The sequence below is a fragment of the Anopheles bellator genome, chromosome X, assembly GCF_943735745.2.
Source record: "Anopheles bellator chromosome X, idAnoBellAS_SP24_06.2, whole genome shotgun sequence".
NCBI lineage: Eukaryota > Metazoa > Arthropoda > Insecta > Diptera > Culicidae > Anopheles > Anopheles bellator.
In genome coordinates this window covers 4654569-4676296 of record NC_071287.1, presented here as the reverse complement: position 1 = coordinate 4676296, position 21728 = coordinate 4654569, and the positions used below count along the sequence as shown (strand labels likewise).

The window sequence follows — 21728 nt, the reverse complement described above, 5'->3', positions numbered from 1 at the left end:
GAGCGGGACTGCAAGCAACGATTACAGCCAGCCAAGCCCAGTTAGCCATAAAAATTTCAACTGGCTAGCTTCCTGGACCTAGCCAATTAGCAACTAGCGACTGGAGACTGGAGTTAACTAGAAAGCAACTAGAACATGTCAAAGTTAGGACCTTTAGCACAGCATCAGGGTCAAGTCGTTTGCAAGGCGAACAGCTCCCAGGTCTGCATAGAGCCACATCTGAGATTCGTGCAGTTGGTCGTCAGACTATTCCGGACATGTAGACAGATCAACAAATATAGCCCTAAAACAAGTCTGCCACCTTGTATACTACAGTAGAATCACATGGGCCGTATACTGTCTTGGCGTGCTGTGAAGCATCACAGTGAAAGCGATGTAGGAAGTAAGAAGTAATGGTTTTTCATGGGGATAATAAATCTTTGAGCTGCATTTAGATGTACATTTAAATACGAAGTAGTACAACCGTGTAGCTAACAATGATCATTACTGCGAACCAAATATTCTCAAGCATTTTTTCTTGGCTTTATACGAGAATCATCTGGATGTGAGCTTGATCTATAAAAGTTGGAGCAACGATTTAGGCATTGTTATTGCGGTCTATGATTTTGAATTAGTAGCAACGCTTTGACAACAAATTTCAACATTCGCCTCTATTCTGGCGTAGTGTTAGGCTTTTGAGCAACCTTTTACACCCAGTGAACAATTTTGAGAGCCCGAAGCTGCCCCTCTGCCTGCGACGCGGCGGAGGAAGGCTGAGACGAGTGAGATCGAACGCCCCTCTGCCTGCGACGAGGCCGAGGGAGGGCGATCTCGCAGCGTACGAAGTGAGCATGAGACGCGTTCGTTGGTTGCCGGGGAAAGAACGGAAGGAATCCCCGTGAGTTTTCAAATCCCCGTGAGTTTGCAGGTCGAAGACGAACGTTGGAGAGAAAGAAAAAGGAATAGAAATAACAGAGACAGCGAGATCGTGGCAAACTCCCGAAGTACCGAGGGTCCGACAGTCTCTCTTTAAGTTTTGGTGAATCGGGACGAAAACTCTGCCTCTGTTTTTTCTAAGTGCCAAGTGTAAAGTACCAAGTGCTTGTGCTTCTCTGTCGATCACGGGTGATCCTGATAGAAATAATTCAGGTAAGTTTATTGGACAGTATTTAGTGACACCCAAATAATGTTGAAATGTTTTCGCTTTGCTCGTTTCAGATGTCCAATCAGATGTCCAGATGGGATGCAAAGGATACGATGCAATGCATTTTTCTAAGGCGCCGAAAGCAGCTACGCACCAAATTGTGAACCGCTAGTGCAGAGTGAAGAGTGTATGCGAAAAAAGAGAGAGAAAATATATCGAAATGTACCGCCCAAATACGAACTGTTTCATTTTGGTTAGGGGGAATATGGGAGAAAGAAAACGAAAAAAGCGAGAGAACACACACGTGAGAGACAGGGGGCCGCTCGGTGAGAGAATTTAAACGGCTCCTCACTCCATGGACCTTTCGGCTCCTCACAGCGATTCTTTCATATAACGCTATATGGGGGAAGGTATTCGAGACAGCCGTTCGGAACCGAATGAGGACCGGATGAGGAGTGGATTTTTTGGTGAGAAGAGCGAAAATGTTCACTGGGCATCGATCGTTTCATTAGCTTCTGGGCGCGAAGGCTTCGCTTAGCTGCATTCTCTCAAGCTCCACCTCTCTTACTAAGCTCTTCTCTCTCGCTCTCTCGGTTTTCATCCTCTCCCGATCAATGGAACCTTTACAGCTTAACCCATTAATGTGCGCAGGTTTGTTGTTTTTCTTTCTCACTCAAATCACAAAAGAGCTCCATATCTGCCTGCGAAAGTATGCTCCACGCTTGATCTTAGCCGTTTTTCTTTCGAACTTATGCGCGGCTGACTTCATTGCAGAGGCTGTCCAACGATGGGTGCAGTCGACACGAGAGGGGCAGGAAGAGGTTTCTGCCACCCTTCTCCCTCCCCTTCGCAGTGCTCCCCACACCCTTCCACCCCACCGGTTACTCCAATTTATTTAAAAAAAGTTCGGATCAGCGCCTCTTGCCCGTCGCCAACGTTGGCGAACGATGTGTATTTCCATTTTCCTGGGACAGCCGCGAGGCACCGAGAGAGTCTTACGCGCCGCTGCATTCAGCCCAATCCATCAGGCACCCGTTGTAACCCCGACATCCACCAAAATTGCCTAATGGCCCCCACGACCACCAGCTTTCCTTATACTTTCTTCCAAAATGCAAATCTACGGCCGCGTCTGTGAAACAGAGAAACTGATGCCCCGCCGTGAGGGAAACATCTCTTCATCTGATTATGCGTGCCTTTCTTCTTTTCATCCTTCCGTCTCTCTCCCTCTTTCTCTCCATCTGAGCTCCCCACCACCTCCTTTTCGGCCGTCTCTTTCTTACCAAACCGCTGTTTCTCCTTTCGGAAAAAGGTGAAGATGCCTTATTGTTACAAATAGCGACAGGAAAACGAATAAAGCATATTTCTTACACCATCAACCAAAGCTGGTTGGACCCACAAGTACAATAGAATTTTGTATTATCTCTGTTGTTGTTATTCCGTTATTTCTTTGAAGGAGCCATATTCTGGTAGATGAGATTCTAAATTTCTTCTAGGTGGCACACATCGTATAGAAACAGATTCTCTTGAACAGGAACGTATAACAGTTTCGGCGGAACAGACAAACGTAGCTTGCGGCGAACATGCAAGACATTTACATTTACACTTAACAAAAATAAAAAATGAAAAACCAAATTAACGTACCTTATTCATAGCAAACGAATTCTCTGCTGAATCGTCACAGAGACGTTCACTTGCTAGAGAGTCCAAAGAAGTCCAAATAATGGCCTTCATTTAAATCATTAGCAAATATTGTTTGCTAATGAGTAGTATTTTTGGCATGCCGGACGCCTGTGGGGCTCCCAACACGTGGTTTGATGCTCTTCAAGAATCGATTCTATACGCCTAGGAGACTACCAAAAATGAGAACAGAGCTTATTTTGACAATTGATTTGAGCCGCATTGAGCCGCTCGTTATTTTCTCAAGATTTTCTCACACGGTAGTTGTTCGTCGGTTAACGGAATCTGTGAGAGCTGTTGCTGGTATTGCTGCAGGATATTGTTGCACCTGTTGCGACATTTCGAATTGGTTAGAATGTTGGTGTTGCTGCTTTGGTTGCTGATGCCCGACAGATGGTTGCAGCCAACTATTTCGATTATTTTCTTTTAAAAGGTCATGCGTTGGGCCATCTTTTTAGCTCTAGCTGTTTTGCCTCTCAAGTCTCCTCTCAGCCGTTATTTTTAAACGATTTAATTTTTTCAAATTTGACATTGCTGCCAAAGCTGTCACGTTGTAAACTGTGGCAAAAGCTCTTGTGTTTTGTTAGGCAACTGTCAACAAGCCACACACTGGATTACACTTTCCGCTTTTATTTACAGTTTTCTACGTAGTTCACAAACTCCCTATCAATCAATCAAAGTCAGCACGCGGTCCAGGCAAACTACTACGACCGAACCGAAGTATCGACACTGACCGAGACGCTGTGCCTAACAGGTTTCAAATATTGAGCACACGACGAAAACACATCCGCACTGTACCACCAACACGTCAGAACTTGGTAAGGCGTTTTCACCGATCAACTCGCTCCGATCTTGGTTCGGATGGTTCGGCCTACAAAGTCGATCCCTTAAAGTAGCCTTGGTTTTTTGAAGCGCGTAACCAAACGGCAACAAAATGACGATCTGTAATCTGTACATCTTCGACAAATACGGAACACTGCTGTACTATGGCGAATGGAATCGCCTTAAACACTCTGGCATTACGAAAGACGAGGTAGGCGATTATTCGTTCGATTTCCATATTAATTTAAGATTGCTGTGCATAAAGCCGTTTATCTGACTGTCGCATTTAAAATATATCCATATCATCCAAATGACAGGAAGCGAAGCTCATGTACGGGATGCTGTTCTCGATCAAATCGTTCGTTAGTAAGATATCACCGATGGACCCCAAGGCAGGCTTTCTGCACTACAAAACGAACAAATATGCCCTTAACTATCTGGAGCTACCTTCGGGCGTGAAGTTTGTGCTCAACACGGACAACACTTCGACAGGCATTCGCGAGTTTCTGCAAACCATCTACAACAAGGTACGATAGACAATGAGCGCATCTATATAATCGATCAAACTTTATTGCTTTCTATTTGTTCGTGTTAGCAGAAGCACAACGAACGTTCGCAAAGTTTAACTTAAGTTTTGTTGGGTTTTGCAGCTTTGGGTTGAGTACGTCGTTCGGAATCCGTTATGGACGATGGGCACGCCCGTCACGTCGGATTTGTTCGAGGCGAAGCTGAACGAGTTCGTGAAGCAATCGCCACTATACGGTTCGAAGATAATCTAGAAAAGTTAGTATCGCAGCTTTCTCCTTGGCTACAACAAAAAACATGCCGAACGCCTTCGTGTAGCATGTGCTTGGGCCCGACAAACTTGCGATCTCAGAAGCTCTTCAACCGCCAATATTCCGACATCCAGTCACGTATGCTTCGATAGTGCTTTTCGCGTGCCAGCACCACCGTTTCCGGATCCTTCGGGTTCGAAGCACGCAGATCGATATGATGGGCGCCTTCTGGGATGAGTATGATTTTAATTTTATCGTTGCTTGAACGCAGCACACCTCCTCCAGACCATGGATCAAGCAGGCCGTTGCTGAAAACAATGTTCGTGATGCTACTACTGCTGGGACGGGAGAAAGAAAATAAAGGTGACATGAGTGATAGTGACAATGTAGCAAATCACACAAAATACATGTAACAAGAACTAAAGATAGCAACGCTATACTGACCTACAAATTGTAAAATATATCTGAATTGTATTCAAAGTATAATAGGGAATTCGCTAAAAAGAGACTCACTCGAGAAACTGTCCCCCGTAGTTGATGAGCACATTGGTCGGTCTTGGTCGAACGCCAAACTTTTTGACGCACGTTTCGGTGTAGGCGTGCAGATCCCACTGCTGCGGCAGGAACATGTCGTGCACACCGTCCGTGCACATCGGCATTATCATTTCTGTGCAGGACTGGAAGTCCCAACCATGATCGTCGAGTCCACTGCCAGCGTACGATGAGTTAATGTTAAGGCAAGGCACCTTTCCGCTATAGTTGGTGTATACGTTGAGGGCAAGCGCTAGCCGATCGAGTAGCTCCGTGCCCGTATAGTTCACCGCCAGGTGACTGCAAAATTCACGCACGGGATACGCTGGGACCGGCGCAAGAAAGTTTGACTCGTACGGGTAGTTGATCATCGCCAGGTTGCCGTACACGTCGGCGAGATAGGTGAACAGTGTTTCCGTGACGTCTGTCGCCTTCGTCAGGTTGTTGCAGAAGTGGAACTTTTCGTTCAACACACGCAGCCCGTCGGCGGTAGCGGAATAGTTGGACATTACCTGCCACGAGCGTCGGATGTTGTGCACGCACTCTGGCTTGTCGGCGGTCCGGAACACCGACGTTAGGATCTGATTGAAAACGCCGCATGGCGTCAGATCAGGGAACTGGCGGATTGGGGCGGATGCGGCGATCGCTCCGACTACCAGGTGCGGATACTTGATGCGAAACCATGCCGCCAGCATGCCACCATAAGAGCCACCAAACACAATAACCGGCTTGGCGCGGTTGGTTCCGTTCGCCGTATTGATGGTGCCCAGTAGCAGCGCATAGTCGGCGAGTGCTTGCTCAGAGGTAAGGTAACCGAGTGTGGCCGGTGACTCGAACGAACGGTTTCCGAACGGTAGCGACTTGCCGTAGTATCGGTGTTCAACGAAAACAACCGTTGCGTTTAGCTTAGGAGCTAGCTCCCACATGAAACCGGTGTTTTGAGCAAACAACTCGATGTCACCCTCGTTGCCGGCGTACAGGAGAATAGGACCATCGCTTCGCGCGTAAGTATCGTTGACCAAGTAGCTGCAGAGGGAAATAGGTGTTTATGAAGTAAAATAGCAAATACCCATGGAGGTGTAAACGGTTTTTGTTATCTTTCAGAAACAAGTGAAAACAATTCATTTGGGCACCGATAACGGCACCATCAAACAATTTGCCACACGTACATTTGTAATGTAATAAAACGAACTTTCGGTAAACCCACTAAGGAATACTTACCGTAACTTAAACGTTGCATTACCCGTATAGCTAAACTGATCGATAGGGACGTCAATTGTTTTGATTTGATACTCATAGCCAAGTACGCCGGACACAGCCAATGCCGGAATAAGAATCCACCACGATACAGCGATCATTTTGCTTCGAGAGCTAACTGATCGATGAAAGGATAAACTCAACTCAAACTCAGATGATACCTATTTTGACACGAAACTGAAACACAGCTAGGCGAGAACACAATCTGATCGTGATCTAACAGCCGAACGGTCATCACCGAGGTCTGTGACTGCCTTCTTTTCCCGTACAGAACATTCGATTCTCTCTATGATCTGGCTCGGCCGGCTCTCTTCAAATCTGCTTCGGGCTTGTATATGGATGGGTAAGAGCGCACGATAAGGAGTAAATAAGAAGCAGTACAATCGTCGATCAGCGGACGGTGACCCGATCAGGAATTTTGTTCGACTGGTTCAGTTGTGGTCTGGAGTCAGTCACAAAATCAGTCGATTCGTTCGGAACCGGCTTCCCTGTTTCTCCGATGAAACTCGCTCTAGCTGAGGGAATTCGTGCTACCCTAACCGTTGGCCATTTGTTTTGGGTCCGCTCTCTAGCTCTATATGGGACCCACTTTTGCCTAGCCTGAATTGTTTGACAAAACACAAAATCTACACTACGGCACAGGTTTCACCACATAAGCATTAAGTGGAATGGATATTGTATACCATGGCGAGACCGCATACCATGCCGTATGTGGTCTCGTTTGGAGTTGCATGCAAAATCCAAATTGCACCCAATATTCGCCCCAACGGTTATCGCTTTCAAAAAACTTGTCAACAAATGACCGTTGCATGGAGTTCGTAATTTGAACATCAGGTTTCTCGCCTATTAAACGGTGAAAACAAAGGCTCAATCGCTTCACTAATTATTAATATATTCAATATTTTGACGTACCGCGCACATTGTTTCAACTTTTGAATTAACTTAATTAATTATTTAATTAACTTCTGAACTAGTGGGAATCGAAGGAATTAATGGGAATTAGTGGAAAAAGAGGGGAAAAAATATATAAATATAAAAATATATCGATTATAGATATATATATTATCTTACTTTATCGATTGATAAGAATGAAAGATTGAACAACGATTGAAGGATTCTGTTTCAAATAAATTCATTAAAAAAATAAATAAACACAGATAGTTAGTTAGTTCAGATTCGTTAGATTCACTTATTAGTTCAGATTGGTGTATCATTATCATTATCATTATCATTATCATTATCATTATCATTATCATTATCATTATTATTATCATTATCTTCATCATTTTTCAGAATTTCTCTGTGGGCATAATTAACGGCCCTTTTCATACTTTTATCGAAGAACTTATATTCTACCTGAGGATGGAATTTTTTTACCAAGTTGTACATTTTCTTTAACGCACCCATTCCTCTCTTTTTTAAAACTAATTTTTTACCATTGCGCCTTTCGTAGGTGCATTTATCCAAAAATACAGGAGAAAACAACTGTTACTGCACGAGCGCGGTCAGTCAGCCGGGCGTGGGCGCGGGGAGGAAGAATTTTACGAATTATTGTATTATTATATTATATATGCGCAGTTTATACGAATTATTGTATTATTATATTATATATGCGCAGATTATACGAATTATTGTATTATTATAGTATAAATGCACGGATTATACTAATTTGTGTTACAAAATATCATATCAAATATCATGGCAAATAGAAGAGAACGTATTACAAAACGAGACGAGCTAGGGATCTATTAGTCGTGCTATCCGAGCACAGGCGCGAGCGAGCGCGTAGGGCAAGCGCATCGCACCGCAGAACGAGAAGCGAAAAGGAAAGGTCAAATTAACCGATCAGCGCAGAACAAAGTGCGTCCAGCTCACCGCACGTGCGGTACGGTTTCGGGCAAAAATTGTTTGCCAATCTAATCTAGGGAGAACCGGTTTAATCCGGTTCTGATCACGGCCTGGGCTATCAGATAAACGCGAGATACAGGAGAAAGTGAGAGAAATGATAACCCGACGATAGCAGCTTAGGACCGACAGCAAGCAGGTCAACGTGCAACGTGCACCATTGTTCTCATTACTATATAAGCCGGGAATTTGGCCCAATAAATCCAGAATCATTCGAACACTTGAAACGAGAAGTTTATTGCCAATCGTAGTAAAGTCAAGCTTGATCCTCAAAACCCGGGTTGCTCTGTCCTCATCCGAAACGGACGACAGAACCGCTCTCCCCTCCTCAGGATAGGCTTCCAATAGTGAGAAGCAAACTAACTGGGAGGTATTAGAGAGTTGGCGCTCGAGGCCACTTTTCGGGCAGAACTCCCACTATTTGTGTCGCTGGCGACCCAACGAGCAGACAGGTCCTTCCTTCGCGGGGCCTGCTCGAAGGGGCGCGCAGTAACAACAACTTATATGCTAGGAAAACGATAAATTGGTGTGCATTGAACTGCTCGTTGTATTGAACTGCTAAATTGGTTATAGACGTCGCTAGCTTGTCTACTTCCTCCGCCGACGCCTCATTCAGCTGTTCTAGCTGCTTTTCGTTTGTTACAGCAGGTAATGATAATAGATGAGAATTTTCTGTATCTGGCATTTTTGGTGGCAAATTGCCATTTTCATTTTTTCGGCATTCGTATTGGCAGCATTTCGAACAAGTTGACTGTCGAACAAGTTGACATTGAACAAGTTGCACAATCATATTGGTTTGTTGCTGAATTACCTGCCGCTGATCAACATGCTTTAAACCAACCTGCTCAAAACCAACAGCATGTCCCGAATCTACCTGCTCAAAACCAACAGCATGTCCCGAATCTACCTGCTCAAAACCAACAGCATGTCCCGAATCTACATGCTCAAAACCAACAGCATGCCTCGAATCTACATGCTCAAAAACAACTTCAACTTCATCAACAGCATGCCCTGAATCAACATCGTTTGGTATAGCTTCTACTGACGGTATAGCTTGCTGAGGTTCCTGAGAAAAATCAACCATGTAATCTAAATTATGAAATTCGTCGAAATACCCTCGGGGTTTGTCATCATGATCAATAACCTAAAAGAAAGCGAAAATAATAATAATCAATAACCTTAATATAGCGAAAAACGATACGCGCTTAATTTATCAATTTCATTCTCATTTTAAATTCTCATATTCTCATATTTCAACATACGCTACGATTTGTCTGTGCAATCGCATAGCACACTGGGGCGCCAGACAAAGCGCAAATCGGACCGCAAAAACGCCATTTCGTTTGCAGTTTCATGTGGCTGCAAAAATATAAAAACGAAATGTCAAACGAGTTTACGTTCGTGTTTTTGGTCCGAGAAAACAGAAATAGAAGAGAAATAAATTGATTTCTGAATATTTTTTTTTTTCGATTTTGTTGCTATACCAGCAAATAAGAACTTAAATTATCCTCTGTTTGTAAACAAAGCGCTTGCTAAGCGCTACCAACTAGCAGACCCGGCGCACTTTGTTCCGCCCCAAAGGCATTGGGCCCCCGGTGATATAGCAAATGGGTAACGAAATAATTTGTATTTAAAAAATAAATAAATAATAACAAATTTTACTGGTATTTTGCTATAATCGTTTTGAATATTTTGTATGAGCTATTATATAGTTGCTCCTTGGGCTACGATTATCTTCGGATTCGGGTGATAGAAGAGTGCTTCAAACCTCTGTCCCATTGGTCAATCGGCTGCCTTTTTATTATCTGTAGGAAAATTGCCTTGATAGAGCAAACATTACAATGATTGATTTTGTTGTTATCATCTTGCACAGGTTGGTTCCTCAACCGATCCATACTTTTGCGGAGATGCTGCATAGGTTCGGCTCGGTGAGGGAAATGCTAGACTGCCAGTCAATAAATAAGTCAAGAAAATATTGTTCTTAAACAAAGCTACACATGCATTCACTTGTGATAAGGCCAGAAATGTAACTATGAAAGGTAATCAGCAGTGAGGGCACGAACAGAGCCTAGAGATACTTGTTCCAACCAACTAACTTACTACTCGTGCTGCGACGAAGCAAAGCATTAAACATTAACCTTCTTACGAGGAACTGTATGCAGACTTTTTGTGGCCTCTTGCCGAAAGTGGCAAGCCCAAATGACGAATACTTATCTATGTGCTTAGTGACACGAAAAATGTATGAAAGACAAGAAGCCAGCCAGCAAAACAGGAAAATGACATGACCGAAGAATGCTCTCGAACACGCGTCAACCCCTTTTATAGTGCCACGGGGAGTTGCTACCAGCGACCGATTGATTGCTATCAGATACGTTCCACTAATTTGGCGACGTTTCGATCGTTACCTGTAACGTTTGGTGTTGTTCTCCGATTGGTTTCTCCTAGGTGCTGTCCCATCGTAAATCATGCGTAGCGATCGACTGTACTCCGGTATGGCACGTCTTGACAATTAGGGGTGCAGTTAGGGATGATGGGTACACACTCGTTCGTGGAATGTTTATCGGATGGTTGCGTGCCGGGTGAGGTGTACGTGCATCGGGTGACCTTAGATGGTTTGGTTTCGTTTCGGTTAAGCTTGGTGGAGGGTTTCGCGAAGATCGCATGCGGCGAATAAATGGAAAGGACCTTTTATAGATTTTATGGGCGCGGTTTGATTGTTTTCGATGCCGGTGGAGGAATTTTGCTGAATCCGGCCGCGTCAAACACGGGAAGCAATTCGCGGACCCGTCCAGGAATGCTGCCGTCAATCATGCGTCTAATTTTGGAGGGGGGAGATGAAAACATGGCGAAAGAGGGAAGAACGTAAGCAAAATGTATCGAGAAGAAGAAGATAGTTGGTAGTATACAGTTGCAAAGTTCGAATGTGTCCCAACGGGCACTGGTGTACTTACGCTCCTCGTTTGGTTGCTATTTTGGCTGCATGGGGCGGCAGCTGGGCTTCGGTGGGAAAAAAAGTAGCCCCATAAAAGTCGAGCCCATTCTGTAGTAGGTGATTGTACTCATCTAGCGAAGCGAGCGTGATACGTATGGGCGGCGGCGGAGACTCTTTTTGCAGCGCCACGTCCTGCTCGTCTATCGGTTTGGCAGTCGAAAGCTTCGGCACTTGCGGCTTTGGCTGTGTTCCAGCTGCTGTTAGACAATTTCAAACGGTACGCAAATTAAAATCCGGGCAAGGCAACAAGTAAGGGGAACGTCGGGAGTCGCGAGAGTAACGAACACGTCATGTACCCTCATGCAAACCGAAAGAAAAACGTGGAAACACAGGCAAAAGGAAGGTGAGAAAGCGGGAGATAGATAGAAAGAGACAGAGAAAAGGAGAGCGATAGATAGATAGATAGTAAATCAGTCGAGTGCATGTTCGTGGTCGCTTACCACCAGCGTGTAGTGGCTGGCTGGGATCCTGCTGAATCGACGGTTTTTGATAGTGCACTACCAGCCGTACAACCTCAACCACAGAATTGAAACGGTACAGTGAGTGCCTAATGTCTTCCTCTGGCAAGTCCTCTGGTACGTCGAATACGTACAGCATGAACGTTTTCTGCGGCCGGCAGGGTATGGCGATCTTTTTGTAAAACCGCGCACCGGTCACCTTATGAAAGCCCTTCTTGAACACGGCCTGGTAGTCTTCGGGGCTGGAAAACTTGAACAGGATGCCGGTGGCGGTTTTGGTCAGGCTGAAGCATCCCTTGAAGTTCATTTTTTCGCAGATCAGCGCGGCCCGGTCCATCGACAGTTCGTGCGAGGGAGTTAACAGGAACGCGCCCTTGGCGAGAAAGTTCTCACTGTCCGACACCTCCGAGTCATCGTCGTCGCTGGCGTTGATGGCTCGCGCCGCACGCTTATCGTTCCACAGGACATCGGTCATTTTAGGGCTACCGACCGACTGCTTGGCGCCAGTGGCAATAAGATTGCTCGAACTTCGCTGGCGCCGATATTCCGAAAGGTTTTTCTCCTGCTCCACATCCGACGCGTTGCCGATGTACGACATTTTACAGTTCACAATGACCACACTCTACACAAACCAAAACGAAACACCCTTCGGAAGATTGCACCACTAGTCTAGCACTAGGAAGCACAACGTATACGGTTCGGTTGATGAGGATAGCGGGCAACTCGATGAGCGGTTTTCTTTCTATCACAGACACGATCTGTGCGTATGGCCGAACCGGAAGCGTTTGATAGAAGAAATCTCGTTGAGAGTTTCCAAAGCACGGGGTTTCCACCAAGCACACAAGCAACGGTATGTTACACCACCAGCTGGCGTAATGAGAGGGTATATGGTTCAGCGTGTTCTTTTATACCAAGCATGTCGCCGAGACGCCGAGATAGGTCGAACCTAAGAAAGGTGTTGCCATTCAGTTCTGTGACGACCTGACGGCAGCGGCACAAAACCAGCATCCCGGCATAATCGGCTTCGCAAATTGCAGCGCTTATGGTAGCATGATCCACCCGAAGTTGCCAACAATACCGCAAAATACAATTTCAATTGTTCTTAATCAATTTGCCTGAGGTGCCCACCCCATCAATGGTTGATACTTGGTCCGTGATCGCAATCGCGCCCCTTGCTCCAAATGTTGCTCGTTGTGCTTCATTTGCCACGTGACGCCGACCACCGTGTGTAGTTTGTCGTCAAATGTTGTACTCGCTTTGCTCTGTGAAAATATTTGTCACTGTAAGAGATGGAAGAAATGTTGGGAACATAAATGGAAACATCCTGGCATGTAAGCTGTAAACGATAGAATCGTAAATTATAAAACACTGCTGCTGGAAGATGGCTTGCTGCGTTTGAACAAGTCGCTCAATTTTATTTTCAACAGAATTTCTTAGCCTGAGATCAGTCTGAATACGATGGACACGACCTTTGTTTTATATACCTTTTTTGACCGATTAGGTTGCATCGCTATTGTCAATAATTTTTTAAACAACACTGTTACTTTACCATTAAAATTAACATTTATTAACATTTTACATCCTTCGTCAGTTAGTTTACAATACTTAGAGCAATAGCCATCTTACAAGTTGAGAAACAAAATATTTTTTTAATCCGACTGCAACCACCAAGCGGAAGATAATTTCTATTGCTCCCTGGAATGTTTTTACGGGCGGGGTTGTTGGCCCCGAGTCAAACACCTAGACAGCGACGAGCGTTACTGACTGCTCTATCAACGTGGGTCAAGCAAAGAACAAAAATACGTATAAAATAATGTCTTGTGAATTTCATTACGCAATTCTTTCTGTGAATTCTGCATTTGAATATCAAAACATTTAAATATGAGGCTAATATAACACATAAATAACTAAACATACCCTCATTATTATTGTCATTATTATGATTAGAATGGTTAGAGCCGTATTAAGCACCAACTTAAAGTTTTGCACTCAAGCTGATGCACTGATTGACGTGTTTCGCATTGAAATCGATTAATTTTTGCAGCGAAACGAATGATCTACGGACGAGCCAACACTCTACACGCTGGTACACGAGATTGAAAAAAAATTACATTTATTAGTCTTTATTTTGCTTTTAAAACCTTAAACTAACACTCAACATCTTAAAAGAACAATTTCTAACGAATATATACAATTTTTTTCACATATTATTCAGTTGTTCAGATTATAAATTATGTTTCGCCAGATACTGTATCTTCGGCATGATATGCAAATATGTATCAACCGTGATGTGGAGAAAAAAATTAAAAACATTGTATACACAGCAGCACGTTAATAAAAGCCATTGAAGTCAATGGTAGAATTTTTCTAATAAACTTTCATGTTCAATGTATTGCTTTCATGTACCATGTTCTACTATTAAATAATAACCATTGGATGTAACGAACATTTGCTGTTATTTCCACAAACGAACTTTGGACGAAACGAAGTTCGCCGGGTTGGCGACTTCTATATTGGGTTGTTTAATCGCTAAACTGTTTCAGTAGCCTGAATGCTGCCACTAGCCTATATTAATTTTGTTATGTTCGTACACTCTTCATACGAACGTATGTGAAAGTTCATTCCAGTCAGAAATTAAACTGAAAGATATTTAGTAGAAGCCCTAAGCATCTCATTGGCCATTGTAAGCAATATTTTGACTGAGCTATTGGGTTTCAGAAAGCTGTGTGCACAATGGGTATCGCATTCACTAACAATGGAACAAAAACACAAACAATAACATGTTGTTTCATTGTGTTTTTTTAATCGAAAAGCGAAACTTACTGAACAGCCTGGTAAAATACACGGGCTGAAAAGTCCCGGGCCCAAGAAAGAATATATAATCTATATTCCAAGAAGAATATATGAGAACATATATAAGAATAATAATATCCACTGTTGATGGTATTTCCCTTTCCCAAGATTGTCGATGTTCCACTACACCATGTATGCACGCATCACAGAATACCGAGGTCATAACCTTTCCAGATAATGATTGAGCTTTCGAATGCTTTGGGCGAGGTTCACCAGTTGCTCTTCAATCAGTTAACGATCATTTTGATTTTGATTCAGTATGATGATGTGATGAATCCATGTTTCATCGGTATTATCCACACATCTAAAATTCGTTATAACATATTGACGCGAAAATTTCGGTTTGTTAGGTTTAAACATGGTCAAACACTGCTCAGAATAATCAACACGTTTTTGTTTTTGGTCAACAATGAGCAAACGCGCCACCTACTTTGAACCGAGCTTTGTTATAGTCACATGCTTATTTTGATATTGGAAAAATTGTCATACTGCGCTACTGCATATACGCTACCCATACCGGAAGTCCAAGGCACATGTATGAATATACATAGGATGCAGTGTCATGTGCGAAATAACACATCCACATCATGCACGGATTTACCAAAGACTAGTGGCAAAAAAGGAATCATCGCCTTTCGATATTTGTCGACCAATAGAATGCAAGCCGACATCATGACGAACAAGTCAAGCTGGAAAAACAGCGGCGAGACGATCGATGGAAAGGTGTTTTTTTCTTTTGTATTATAGAGACCTATAGAGCTGTAATCGCCTAACATTCGGCTCTTTAAAGATGGAAAGGTGTGAAGTCGCGTTTCGTTGAGGAGGAGTGCTGCCGCAAAGTTATCCTGTGCAACGAAGCGTTAGCAAATGACATCTGTAACCTACCTACGATTGTCAATCCCTAACCCATAGGAATGAATAAATCTTTCTCTTCCTACGCGAGGCATGGAATAGAACGTACAGGTATTTTCCCTTCGATTGTGAAGCTCAAACATTTTTGCACCTCAGTGTGTGAAAGGATAATGAAGAAATTACTACAATAGTGAATTGCAAGCACTGCATGGCGACCTTAATGACGTCAAAGTATGTTTCTCGCGTCTAAATTAGTTTTGCATATGATGATGACCTTCAACTAGATATTTCTTTCGATCTTAATTTACGCATTATGTATCTAAGACGTACCAATCGTTACATCACACGGCATCATAAGATATCCAAGATCTTGTTTTGCAGCAGCTGCAGGTTATAATTATTAAGCATTATATATTTAAGATCTAAGGTGCACCAACCGTTATACCGCACGTTCCCCTCAAATATCCACGATCATGTTTTGGAGTTGTTGCAAATTGTTTCCCATCACTGCGTTCTCGGGCAGGCAGCGTATCTTTAGCAGCCAGCTCTTGCACTCCAAACACTTGTTTTGACGCTCCTCGCGACTAACGTCGACTCCGAGTGTGCATGCGGCCCACGAATCAGTATTTTCACGTATCACCGGTAGAAAGGTGGAAAGGATTACGCGCAGTGTATCGCACGCTCTGGTACAGTAGCTATATTAGACAAGAAAACAGAATGTATCCAAAAGTTGTGCATCTTTTTCGAATAGTGATTGACATAATATGCTATGAACTATGAACTATGAACAATGAACGGTTTTATATGCATGCAATTACATCATGCAATCGCTTGCAACGAAACGTTATTACTATTCAAACTCTCAAACTTTAAAAATACTTACAATTTGTGTTCACTTTGCAACAGATCATATACTTTAGGCAGCAGTAAAACACACATGTCGAGCGACCATTGCGTACTGAAAATGAACAAAAATATCTACATAAAAAAGAATTCCATACGATGATCGGCTTCACATCAGCAACGAGTATATTACGTCTTTTCCAATATTGCACCCAACACATCAACCAGAATTTGCTGTTCGTCCATACGCACAGCAACTTTTAGCGCATTGGTTACGTTTCCCGTCTTCGTGTAATTGCGAATAGCTCCCAGCAGCGCAGTTCGATTGCAAAGCGTCTGCATGATGGCGATATGCTCGTTGCGCATCATGTGAATTGCATTCTCGTCCGGGGACGTACTGTTTTCGGTGCCTCCATAGCCCAGCACCATTAACCGTCCGCCGGTTTCATTTCCATACTCGTAAAGAGGCCCATTGATATTTCCGTACGCCCCTATCAAACTCTCAGCAGTTGCCGTTGCGACTGTGGCCATACTGCTGCTAGAGTTTGAGTGCATCAAGCTTGACTGTCGCTGACCGTAGATGGAGGTAGTACTACGCCCATGGTGACGCATATCGAGTGACGTTTTGGAACGCACCACTGGCTTCGTGACTATCTCCACCTTGATGTTACTGTTGTGCCCACCGGTGTTACCATACGAGCGCTGGTGGCGGTCGGGACCACCGTAGCAATGCTTTCTGTCTCTGCCAATCTGTGCGTTACTGTCACTGCGTAGAAGCTTGCCCTGTTGATGTTGGTACATCGGGTTGCCGGAAAAGTGCGACCCAATCGGAAGCTCTTGGTTGTTACGAATCGGTGAACTGCCCCTACTGATCGGTTTCCGAAATGTGACAGGTTCGTCTCCGGTCAACTTGTTAAGCTCCAACGTGCTTTTAGAGGTGGCGATACGGTGGACTAGATTACTCGATGACCGGTGGTGAGATGATTGAACACCCGCTAACCGACGCTGGTCAGTGCTGGAATTGCGCAGTCCCGAGGTCCGATCGTAATTGCCGGTCGTACTGTCATGCTGCCTAGAACCACTTCTCGTTCCCAGTGCACCACCACCGGTCGCATATGCTTCGCTAGAAGACGCCATCACATCTTGAGCGTTTCCACCAGTTACCTTCGGTGCATAGTCCGGTGGTTGTGCATTGTTGACGGGATAATCTTCTTCCGGCTCTGACAAGGCGCTACTCTTAAGAGGAAAGTAGTGTAGATCACTAGAATATCCAGCATCGACTCCGACGATTCCGCTAGGTTTTAGATTATATCTGTCCATTTCTTCCTGTACATGATGGTGGCTATTGATCAGCGGCGGTGAGGTGAAGGCCATACTACCATTGTTGCTGTGATTAGACGATGTTACACCCGAGTCCAGAAGCGTAGCGGATGATGTGCTACTGGAGGGCACATCTTGGGCATTAGGTACAGGGCTGTGAACCACCCGCTGATCTCGGATCGTATCAAAGACGAACATCGCGCTCTCCGCCGATTGTGAGGATGCCTTATTAGTAGAAATTAGCGCATTCATGTCTTCCTCGTCAATCATTTCGATGCTCAAATTGGGTGACATACCCCCGTTTGCTCCGCTGAAGTCGTCGAGTCCGGAGGCTCCTGTTCCCGACGCCTCTGCCACCGTCGACATCTTGCTACTTCCGCCACCAACCACCCCACGGTCACCGATTGACAGTCGCAGTTTCCCACTGCCCCGATTGAAGCTTTTGCGCGACGTTTCGTTATGGTTGAACGGTTGACCAAACGATGAAGCGTTGAATGCTCGCAGTCCCGTAAATGGTACAGCATGTACCGTCACTGAACCTTTTTCGAACGTTCCGAAGATGAGTTCTGAGCCAGCAAGGTGCATGTCGCCCAGCGTACACCAACACGACTCGATGCGATCGAACTCTTGATCAGGCTCCCAGCCGAGCACAGTGATGGCCGCCGCCGTCCCCACAAACAAACATTTGCCACTTTCGTCAAACAAAACACATCGCACCGGAAGTCCTTGTGCTGGCCGTTCCGCTTGCGCAGGTGGCACGGATCGCGATAGCAGTTGGCGCTTTTCGAGATCGTACAGATCAACCGTGCCATCCTGGCGACCAGCGGCCATTAGCAAATCCGAGGGATGATACTGGACGTAGGTGGCCGGTGTTTGCCGCTCGGTGAATTCCATGAATAACTTGCTCATCCGAATGTCCCAGATGATCACACTTCCTGGTGGACGGCAAGAGAATGTAAAGGTGTCAGAAAAAAGATCTTCCCAGCATCGCTCAATTCTCCAACCTACCTTCGTTACCCGCCGAAGCTATCCAGAGGCCATCGGGTGATATTTTGACAGAATTCACGTGAGACATATGGCCCCTATAGCGCTTGACGCATACCTTCTGCCGAACGTCCCACAACCGGATGGAAGTATCGTTGCTACCGGACACGGCGTAGTTGTCGTTCAGTGGGTGTACGTCCAATGTGCGGACGCTTTTCATATGACCAAAGAGAGAGGTCGCCTCGCCGACATTCAGATTCCATAACTTTATCACACCTGTGTCGTCGGCCGAATAGACAAAATCGTCCGAGTACGCGAATCTGACGCACTCGATGGACGAATTGTGCCCTGGCAATGTCTGCAAGTAAAGGTTTGAGAATAGCGTCGTATTTAAGCGAGTGGACATGCTTCAACGTGTTACACAAAATTCGTTGAGCCAAAACTCATTTATATGTTGGTTGACTGCTTACCATGAAGCACTGATTGCTGTTGAGAGCCCATAACTTGATGTTGCAATCCTGACCACCAGTCACTAAGACGCGTCCTGTTTCTCCAAGGTTCAAACATGTTACTTTACTGCTGTGGGCTTCAATGTCATCTACGATGTTTAAAGAAACAATGTTAAAATCGATGTTAAAAAAAACGGTGAACATTATGCTCTACACAACATAAACGACTTCAGCTGACTTCTTTTTGTCAATCTTTACCGATCTCAATATAGTTTTACTTCGAAAAAATACTATTCGCTACGGAGGCATAAAGGGTTGTCACTTTGAACAAATTATTTAAGATTTGTGACTTGTTTCATACATTTTGCCCTCCATTTTCCTTTTCCATAACCTCAAACTGCTTAGCGCGCATTAGCAAGCCGAGGTTGGAACACTCAAATTAGATACGTTTTAGTAGAATATTCTTCTTCTTGGAACCATACAGAAGAGGGACAACCAGATGGTGCAGTTTTGTCGGGAAAATCTGCGTGAGATAAAATTCTCGCCCATTCAAAGTCCGTGAAGCCTCCATTACGATTGACATGACGTCAACATTACATTCACCATTGAGCTGCGATGGGGCTGTCCTTAAAGTAGCACCGCGAATCGGAAGCAAGTTACGAAAACAACAACATTGGAAGTACTCACATATTTTAGAAGGAAGCATACGGGTTACCGATGCCATACCCTAGGGAGGAGCCTCTTGAACAATGCAGCTGGATCTACACACGATGTACCCTTCTCTCTCCACAGCCACAACCAAGCACAGACGGTCGTGCAAACGTATACTTGCAGTTTGAGCGGAACAACTTCCAGACCGAGCACAAAGCACCATTCGTGGGATTGGTACAAACGCAACGATGGACAGTTTAATGTTCTTTTATGTTGTTCTGCCCGTCGGTGGCTTTTATTTTCGGAAGGTACCAGAACATTCCTTAGCACTCGCGTTTAACGCTTCTTTTCTTTTCATTTTTCCTACGACCTTCGGCTCAGACTGCAAACAACGTGTGACAGCACGCACTGCCACTGTATATTTATAGACTCTGAATATCACAGGGTCTACAAGGTGTAACGACCGCGACTGTGGGCTGTTACGCAGCGGAAAGTACTGCGCACGAACGTATAAACGGGCTGCAATAACATCTCAAATTGCCTACGAACCACAATTCCGTTTAGGGGTTCGCTTAGGAGTGGAATATACTAAGATCACTCCAATACAGGTTAAAATTTTCTGACTTGGGTTTCGTTAAAATACCACTAACCAATGCCAAGAAGTGCCTCGAGAGGTAAACAAATGCTGCCGTCATCACTAACACTACTGCACGGCCGTGGGAAATCTATACAGAAGAATTTAATGCATGCGCTTTTGCAAAATGGCAGTGCATACGCAGTTATGTTGGTGAGAACGAAGCGAGGAATTTCTTGGAATTTCTTGGAATTTCGCTGATTTCGATGGCCCGTTTCTTCAGTTCTGGACAGAGTCCATTGTCTCAGATGCGTATTAGAGTGCTACGATTATAAAGGTTCTGTGTGTGCGTGAGTTATAACCAGGAATGAGTTATAAGCAGGAATAGCTTTTCCAACACGCCTTTCAGTCTCCATGTTCCGCTCACGAAAATTGTATGCAATTCGGCCTCGCATGCAACCACGAACGGGACCAGCCATACAAAGTAGGCCCCTTCGCGCTTATGACGCGCACATCTCCTCTTTTATCTCGTATCGAGACGGCCGATCGGGATATGCAGAACTTTGGTAGTCGCACTGGACATTTCATAAATGTGTGAAATAGGACATCAAGCTTTGCAGTTGACTGCACACGACTTAAAATTGTCCTATATTTTCTGCACGCCAAACAGCGTTGCTTGCGCAAACCTAAAGCTTAGCTACTCAAAATTGTTGAAGCGTTTTTCGTGTTGACTCATAGAGGGCGCGGGTCGTAAGCTGACTTCTTCTCGAAGCTTTTGCGTACTCAGAAATGCTTCTAAAAGAAAAGTTCCGCAAGAAAAGCTCGATACGATGCGCTCTCAATTGTTGCAGCAGGCAAAAGTATTTGGTACACATAAAAAACGTGTTCGATAAATAACGAGATATTTTTTATGATTTTGAAAGATGCGTTCTTCCACTTTCCTGCAAATCGGATAGAAAATTAAATAGTATGTGCATAAAATGATCCTTTCCTGGTCAATAATTTGAGCTTGAGGAATAGGAAATAGTCAAATGGGCGCTTCTCAGGCGTAACACATAGATGGCAATTGTGTTATTGAATTCACAATTCGCTCTTTCAGTTAGTAATGACCTTCACAAGAAAGTTGTTAAGATTTTATGATGAACTTGTGGTCTTAAGAGTAGTATCATAAGTTTGCGAGTTATTGTGCTAAGACTGACCCAACAATAATAAACTTCAGAAACAATAAACAAGAGGACAGTGTTAGTGGGGACAAGACTTTCATTCATTCCGTTTTGAAAATTCTTGGAGCAGATCACACACTCAAAAGTGATCATTGTCGCTCGATTGTGACGTGCTCTCCTGTTGCTAGGTTTTTCATTGTGAGATGTTTCAACACATACTTTCTAATGCGTGTCCAGACAAGGCACTTCTTATCTTGGTCGAAAAGTATTCCAGTAACGTTTTCTTTGCCAATAAAGTTGTGTCACAGTTTTTATAGTAACAAAAGCGTGCTGTTTCTCATCTTCTTTCTTGCTTTTTCTAGGGTTAATGTACTCCCGGCAGCTTTCTCCCAAAGACCACCGCCGGAAGAGGGAGAACTCAAAAAAGTTAGGACCCCAAAAACTTGAGATTTTTAATCCTCCGGTGTGGGTTTAGGTTTGTTGCTCGAAATGAGAGAA

General features: G+C 44.3%; 4 protein-coding genes across 8 annotated transcripts; 1 reads left to right on the top strand and 3 right to left on the bottom strand.

Moving 5' to 3' along the window:
* The first annotated feature begins 3419 nt into the window (after positions 1-3419).
* Positions 3420-4854, top strand: LOC131214095 (trafficking protein particle complex subunit 1). Of its 3 annotated transcripts, none has more exons than XM_058208459.1 (4): positions 3420-3618; positions 3713-3833; positions 3940-4149; positions 4273-4854. In XM_058208459.1, exons 2-4 carry the CDS (start codon positions 3735-3737, stop codon positions 4399-4401), a joined length of 438 nt encoding a protein of 145 aa, XP_058064442.1. In that variant the 5' UTR covers positions 3420-3618; positions 3713-3734; the 3' UTR covers positions 4402-4854. The 3 variants fall into 3 exon arrangements, with proteins under 3 accessions (XP_058064442.1, XP_058064441.1, XP_058064439.1); XM_058208458.1 differs by having other exon boundaries at positions 3697-3833; XM_058208456.1 differs by having other exon boundaries at positions 3420-3833.
* On the bottom strand, positions 4189-6441 carry LOC131214094 (lysosomal Pro-X carboxypeptidase). 2 transcript variants are annotated; one of them, XM_058208454.1, is made up of 3 exons: positions 6151-6441; positions 4912-5955; positions 4189-4733 (listed from the first exon to the last, which is right to left on the bottom strand). In XM_058208454.1, the coding sequence occupies exons 1-3, from the start codon at positions 6285-6287 to the stop codon at positions 4496-4498; spliced, it is 1419 nt and encodes a 472-aa protein (XP_058064437.1). In that variant the 5' UTR covers positions 6288-6441; the 3' UTR covers positions 4189-4495. The 2 variants fall into 2 exon arrangements, with proteins under 2 accessions (XP_058064437.1, XP_058064438.1); XM_058208455.1 differs by having other exon boundaries at positions 4189-4730.
* A 4347-nt stretch (positions 6442-10788) lies between these two features.
* Positions 10789-12139, bottom strand: LOC131213710 (uncharacterized). 2 transcript variants are annotated; one of them, XM_058207823.1, is made up of 3 exons: positions 11524-12139; positions 11043-11280; positions 10789-10906 (listed from the first exon to the last, which is right to left on the bottom strand). In XM_058207823.1, the coding sequence occupies exons 1-3, from the start codon at positions 12137-12139 to the stop codon at positions 10789-10791; spliced, it is 972 nt and encodes a 323-aa protein (XP_058063806.1). The 2 variants fall into 2 exon arrangements, with proteins under 2 accessions (XP_058063806.1, XP_058063807.1); XM_058207824.1 differs by having other exon boundaries at positions 11043-11277.
* A 942-nt stretch (positions 12140-13081) lies between these two features.
* LOC131214008 (uncharacterized) lies at positions 13082-19858 on the bottom strand. The gene is made up of 6 exons (XM_058208305.1): positions 19530-19858; positions 18864-18991; positions 18418-18751; positions 16283-18344; positions 16130-16204; positions 13082-15941 (listed from the first exon to the last, which is right to left on the bottom strand). The coding sequence occupies exons 1-6, from the start codon at positions 19564-19566 to the stop codon at positions 15704-15706; spliced, it is 2874 nt and encodes a 957-aa protein (XP_058064288.1). The 5' UTR covers positions 19567-19858; the 3' UTR covers positions 13082-15703.
* Between the last annotated feature and the right edge of the window lie 1870 nt (positions 19859-21728).

Coding starts and splice junctions, on each gene's coding strand:
- LOC131213710 (XM_058207823.1), bottom strand. CDS start 12,139: ATGTCGTACATCGGCAACGCGTCGGATGTGGAGCAGGAGAAAAACCTT. Junction 11,281..11,523: donor CCAGCCACTACACGCTGGTG/GTAAGCGACCAC, acceptor ATTGTCTAACAG/CAGCTGGAACACAGCCAAAG. Junction 10,907..11,042: donor ATAGCAACCAAACGAGGAGC/GTAAGTACACCA, acceptor CTCCAAAATTAG/ACGCATGATTGACGGCAGCA.
- LOC131214094 (XM_058208454.1), bottom strand. CDS start 6,287: ATGATCGCTGTATCGTGGTGGATTCTTATTCCGGCATTGGCTGTGTCC. Junction 5,956..6,150: donor AATGCAACGTTTAAGTTACG/GTAAGTATTCCT, acceptor TTCCCTCTGCAG/CTACTTGGTCAACGATACTT. Junction 4,734..4,911: donor TACGGGGGACAGTTTCTCGA/GTGAGTCTCTTT, acceptor CCGTCCCAGCAG/TAGTAGCATCACGAACATTG.
- LOC131214095 (XM_058208459.1), top strand. CDS start 3,735: ATGACGATCTGTAATCTGTACATCTTCGACAAATACGGAACACTGCTG. Junction 3,834..3,939: donor CTGGCATTACGAAAGACGAG/GTAGGCGATTAT, acceptor TCCAAATGACAG/GAAGCGAAGCTCATGTACGG. Junction 4,150..4,272: donor TGCAAACCATCTACAACAAG/GTACGATAGACA, acceptor TGGGTTTTGCAG/CTTTGGGTTGAGTACGTCGT.
- LOC131214008 (XM_058208305.1), bottom strand. CDS start 19,566: ATGGCATCGGTAACCCGTATGCTTCCTTCTAAAATAT. Junction 18,992..19,529: donor TATGCTTCCTTCTAAAATAT/GTGAGTACTTCC, acceptor TAAACATCGTAG/ATGACATTGAAGCCCACAGC. Junction 18,345..18,417: donor AGCTTCGGCGGGTAACGAAG/GTAGGTTGGAGA, acceptor GCCGTCCACCAG/GAAGTGTGATCATCTGGGAC.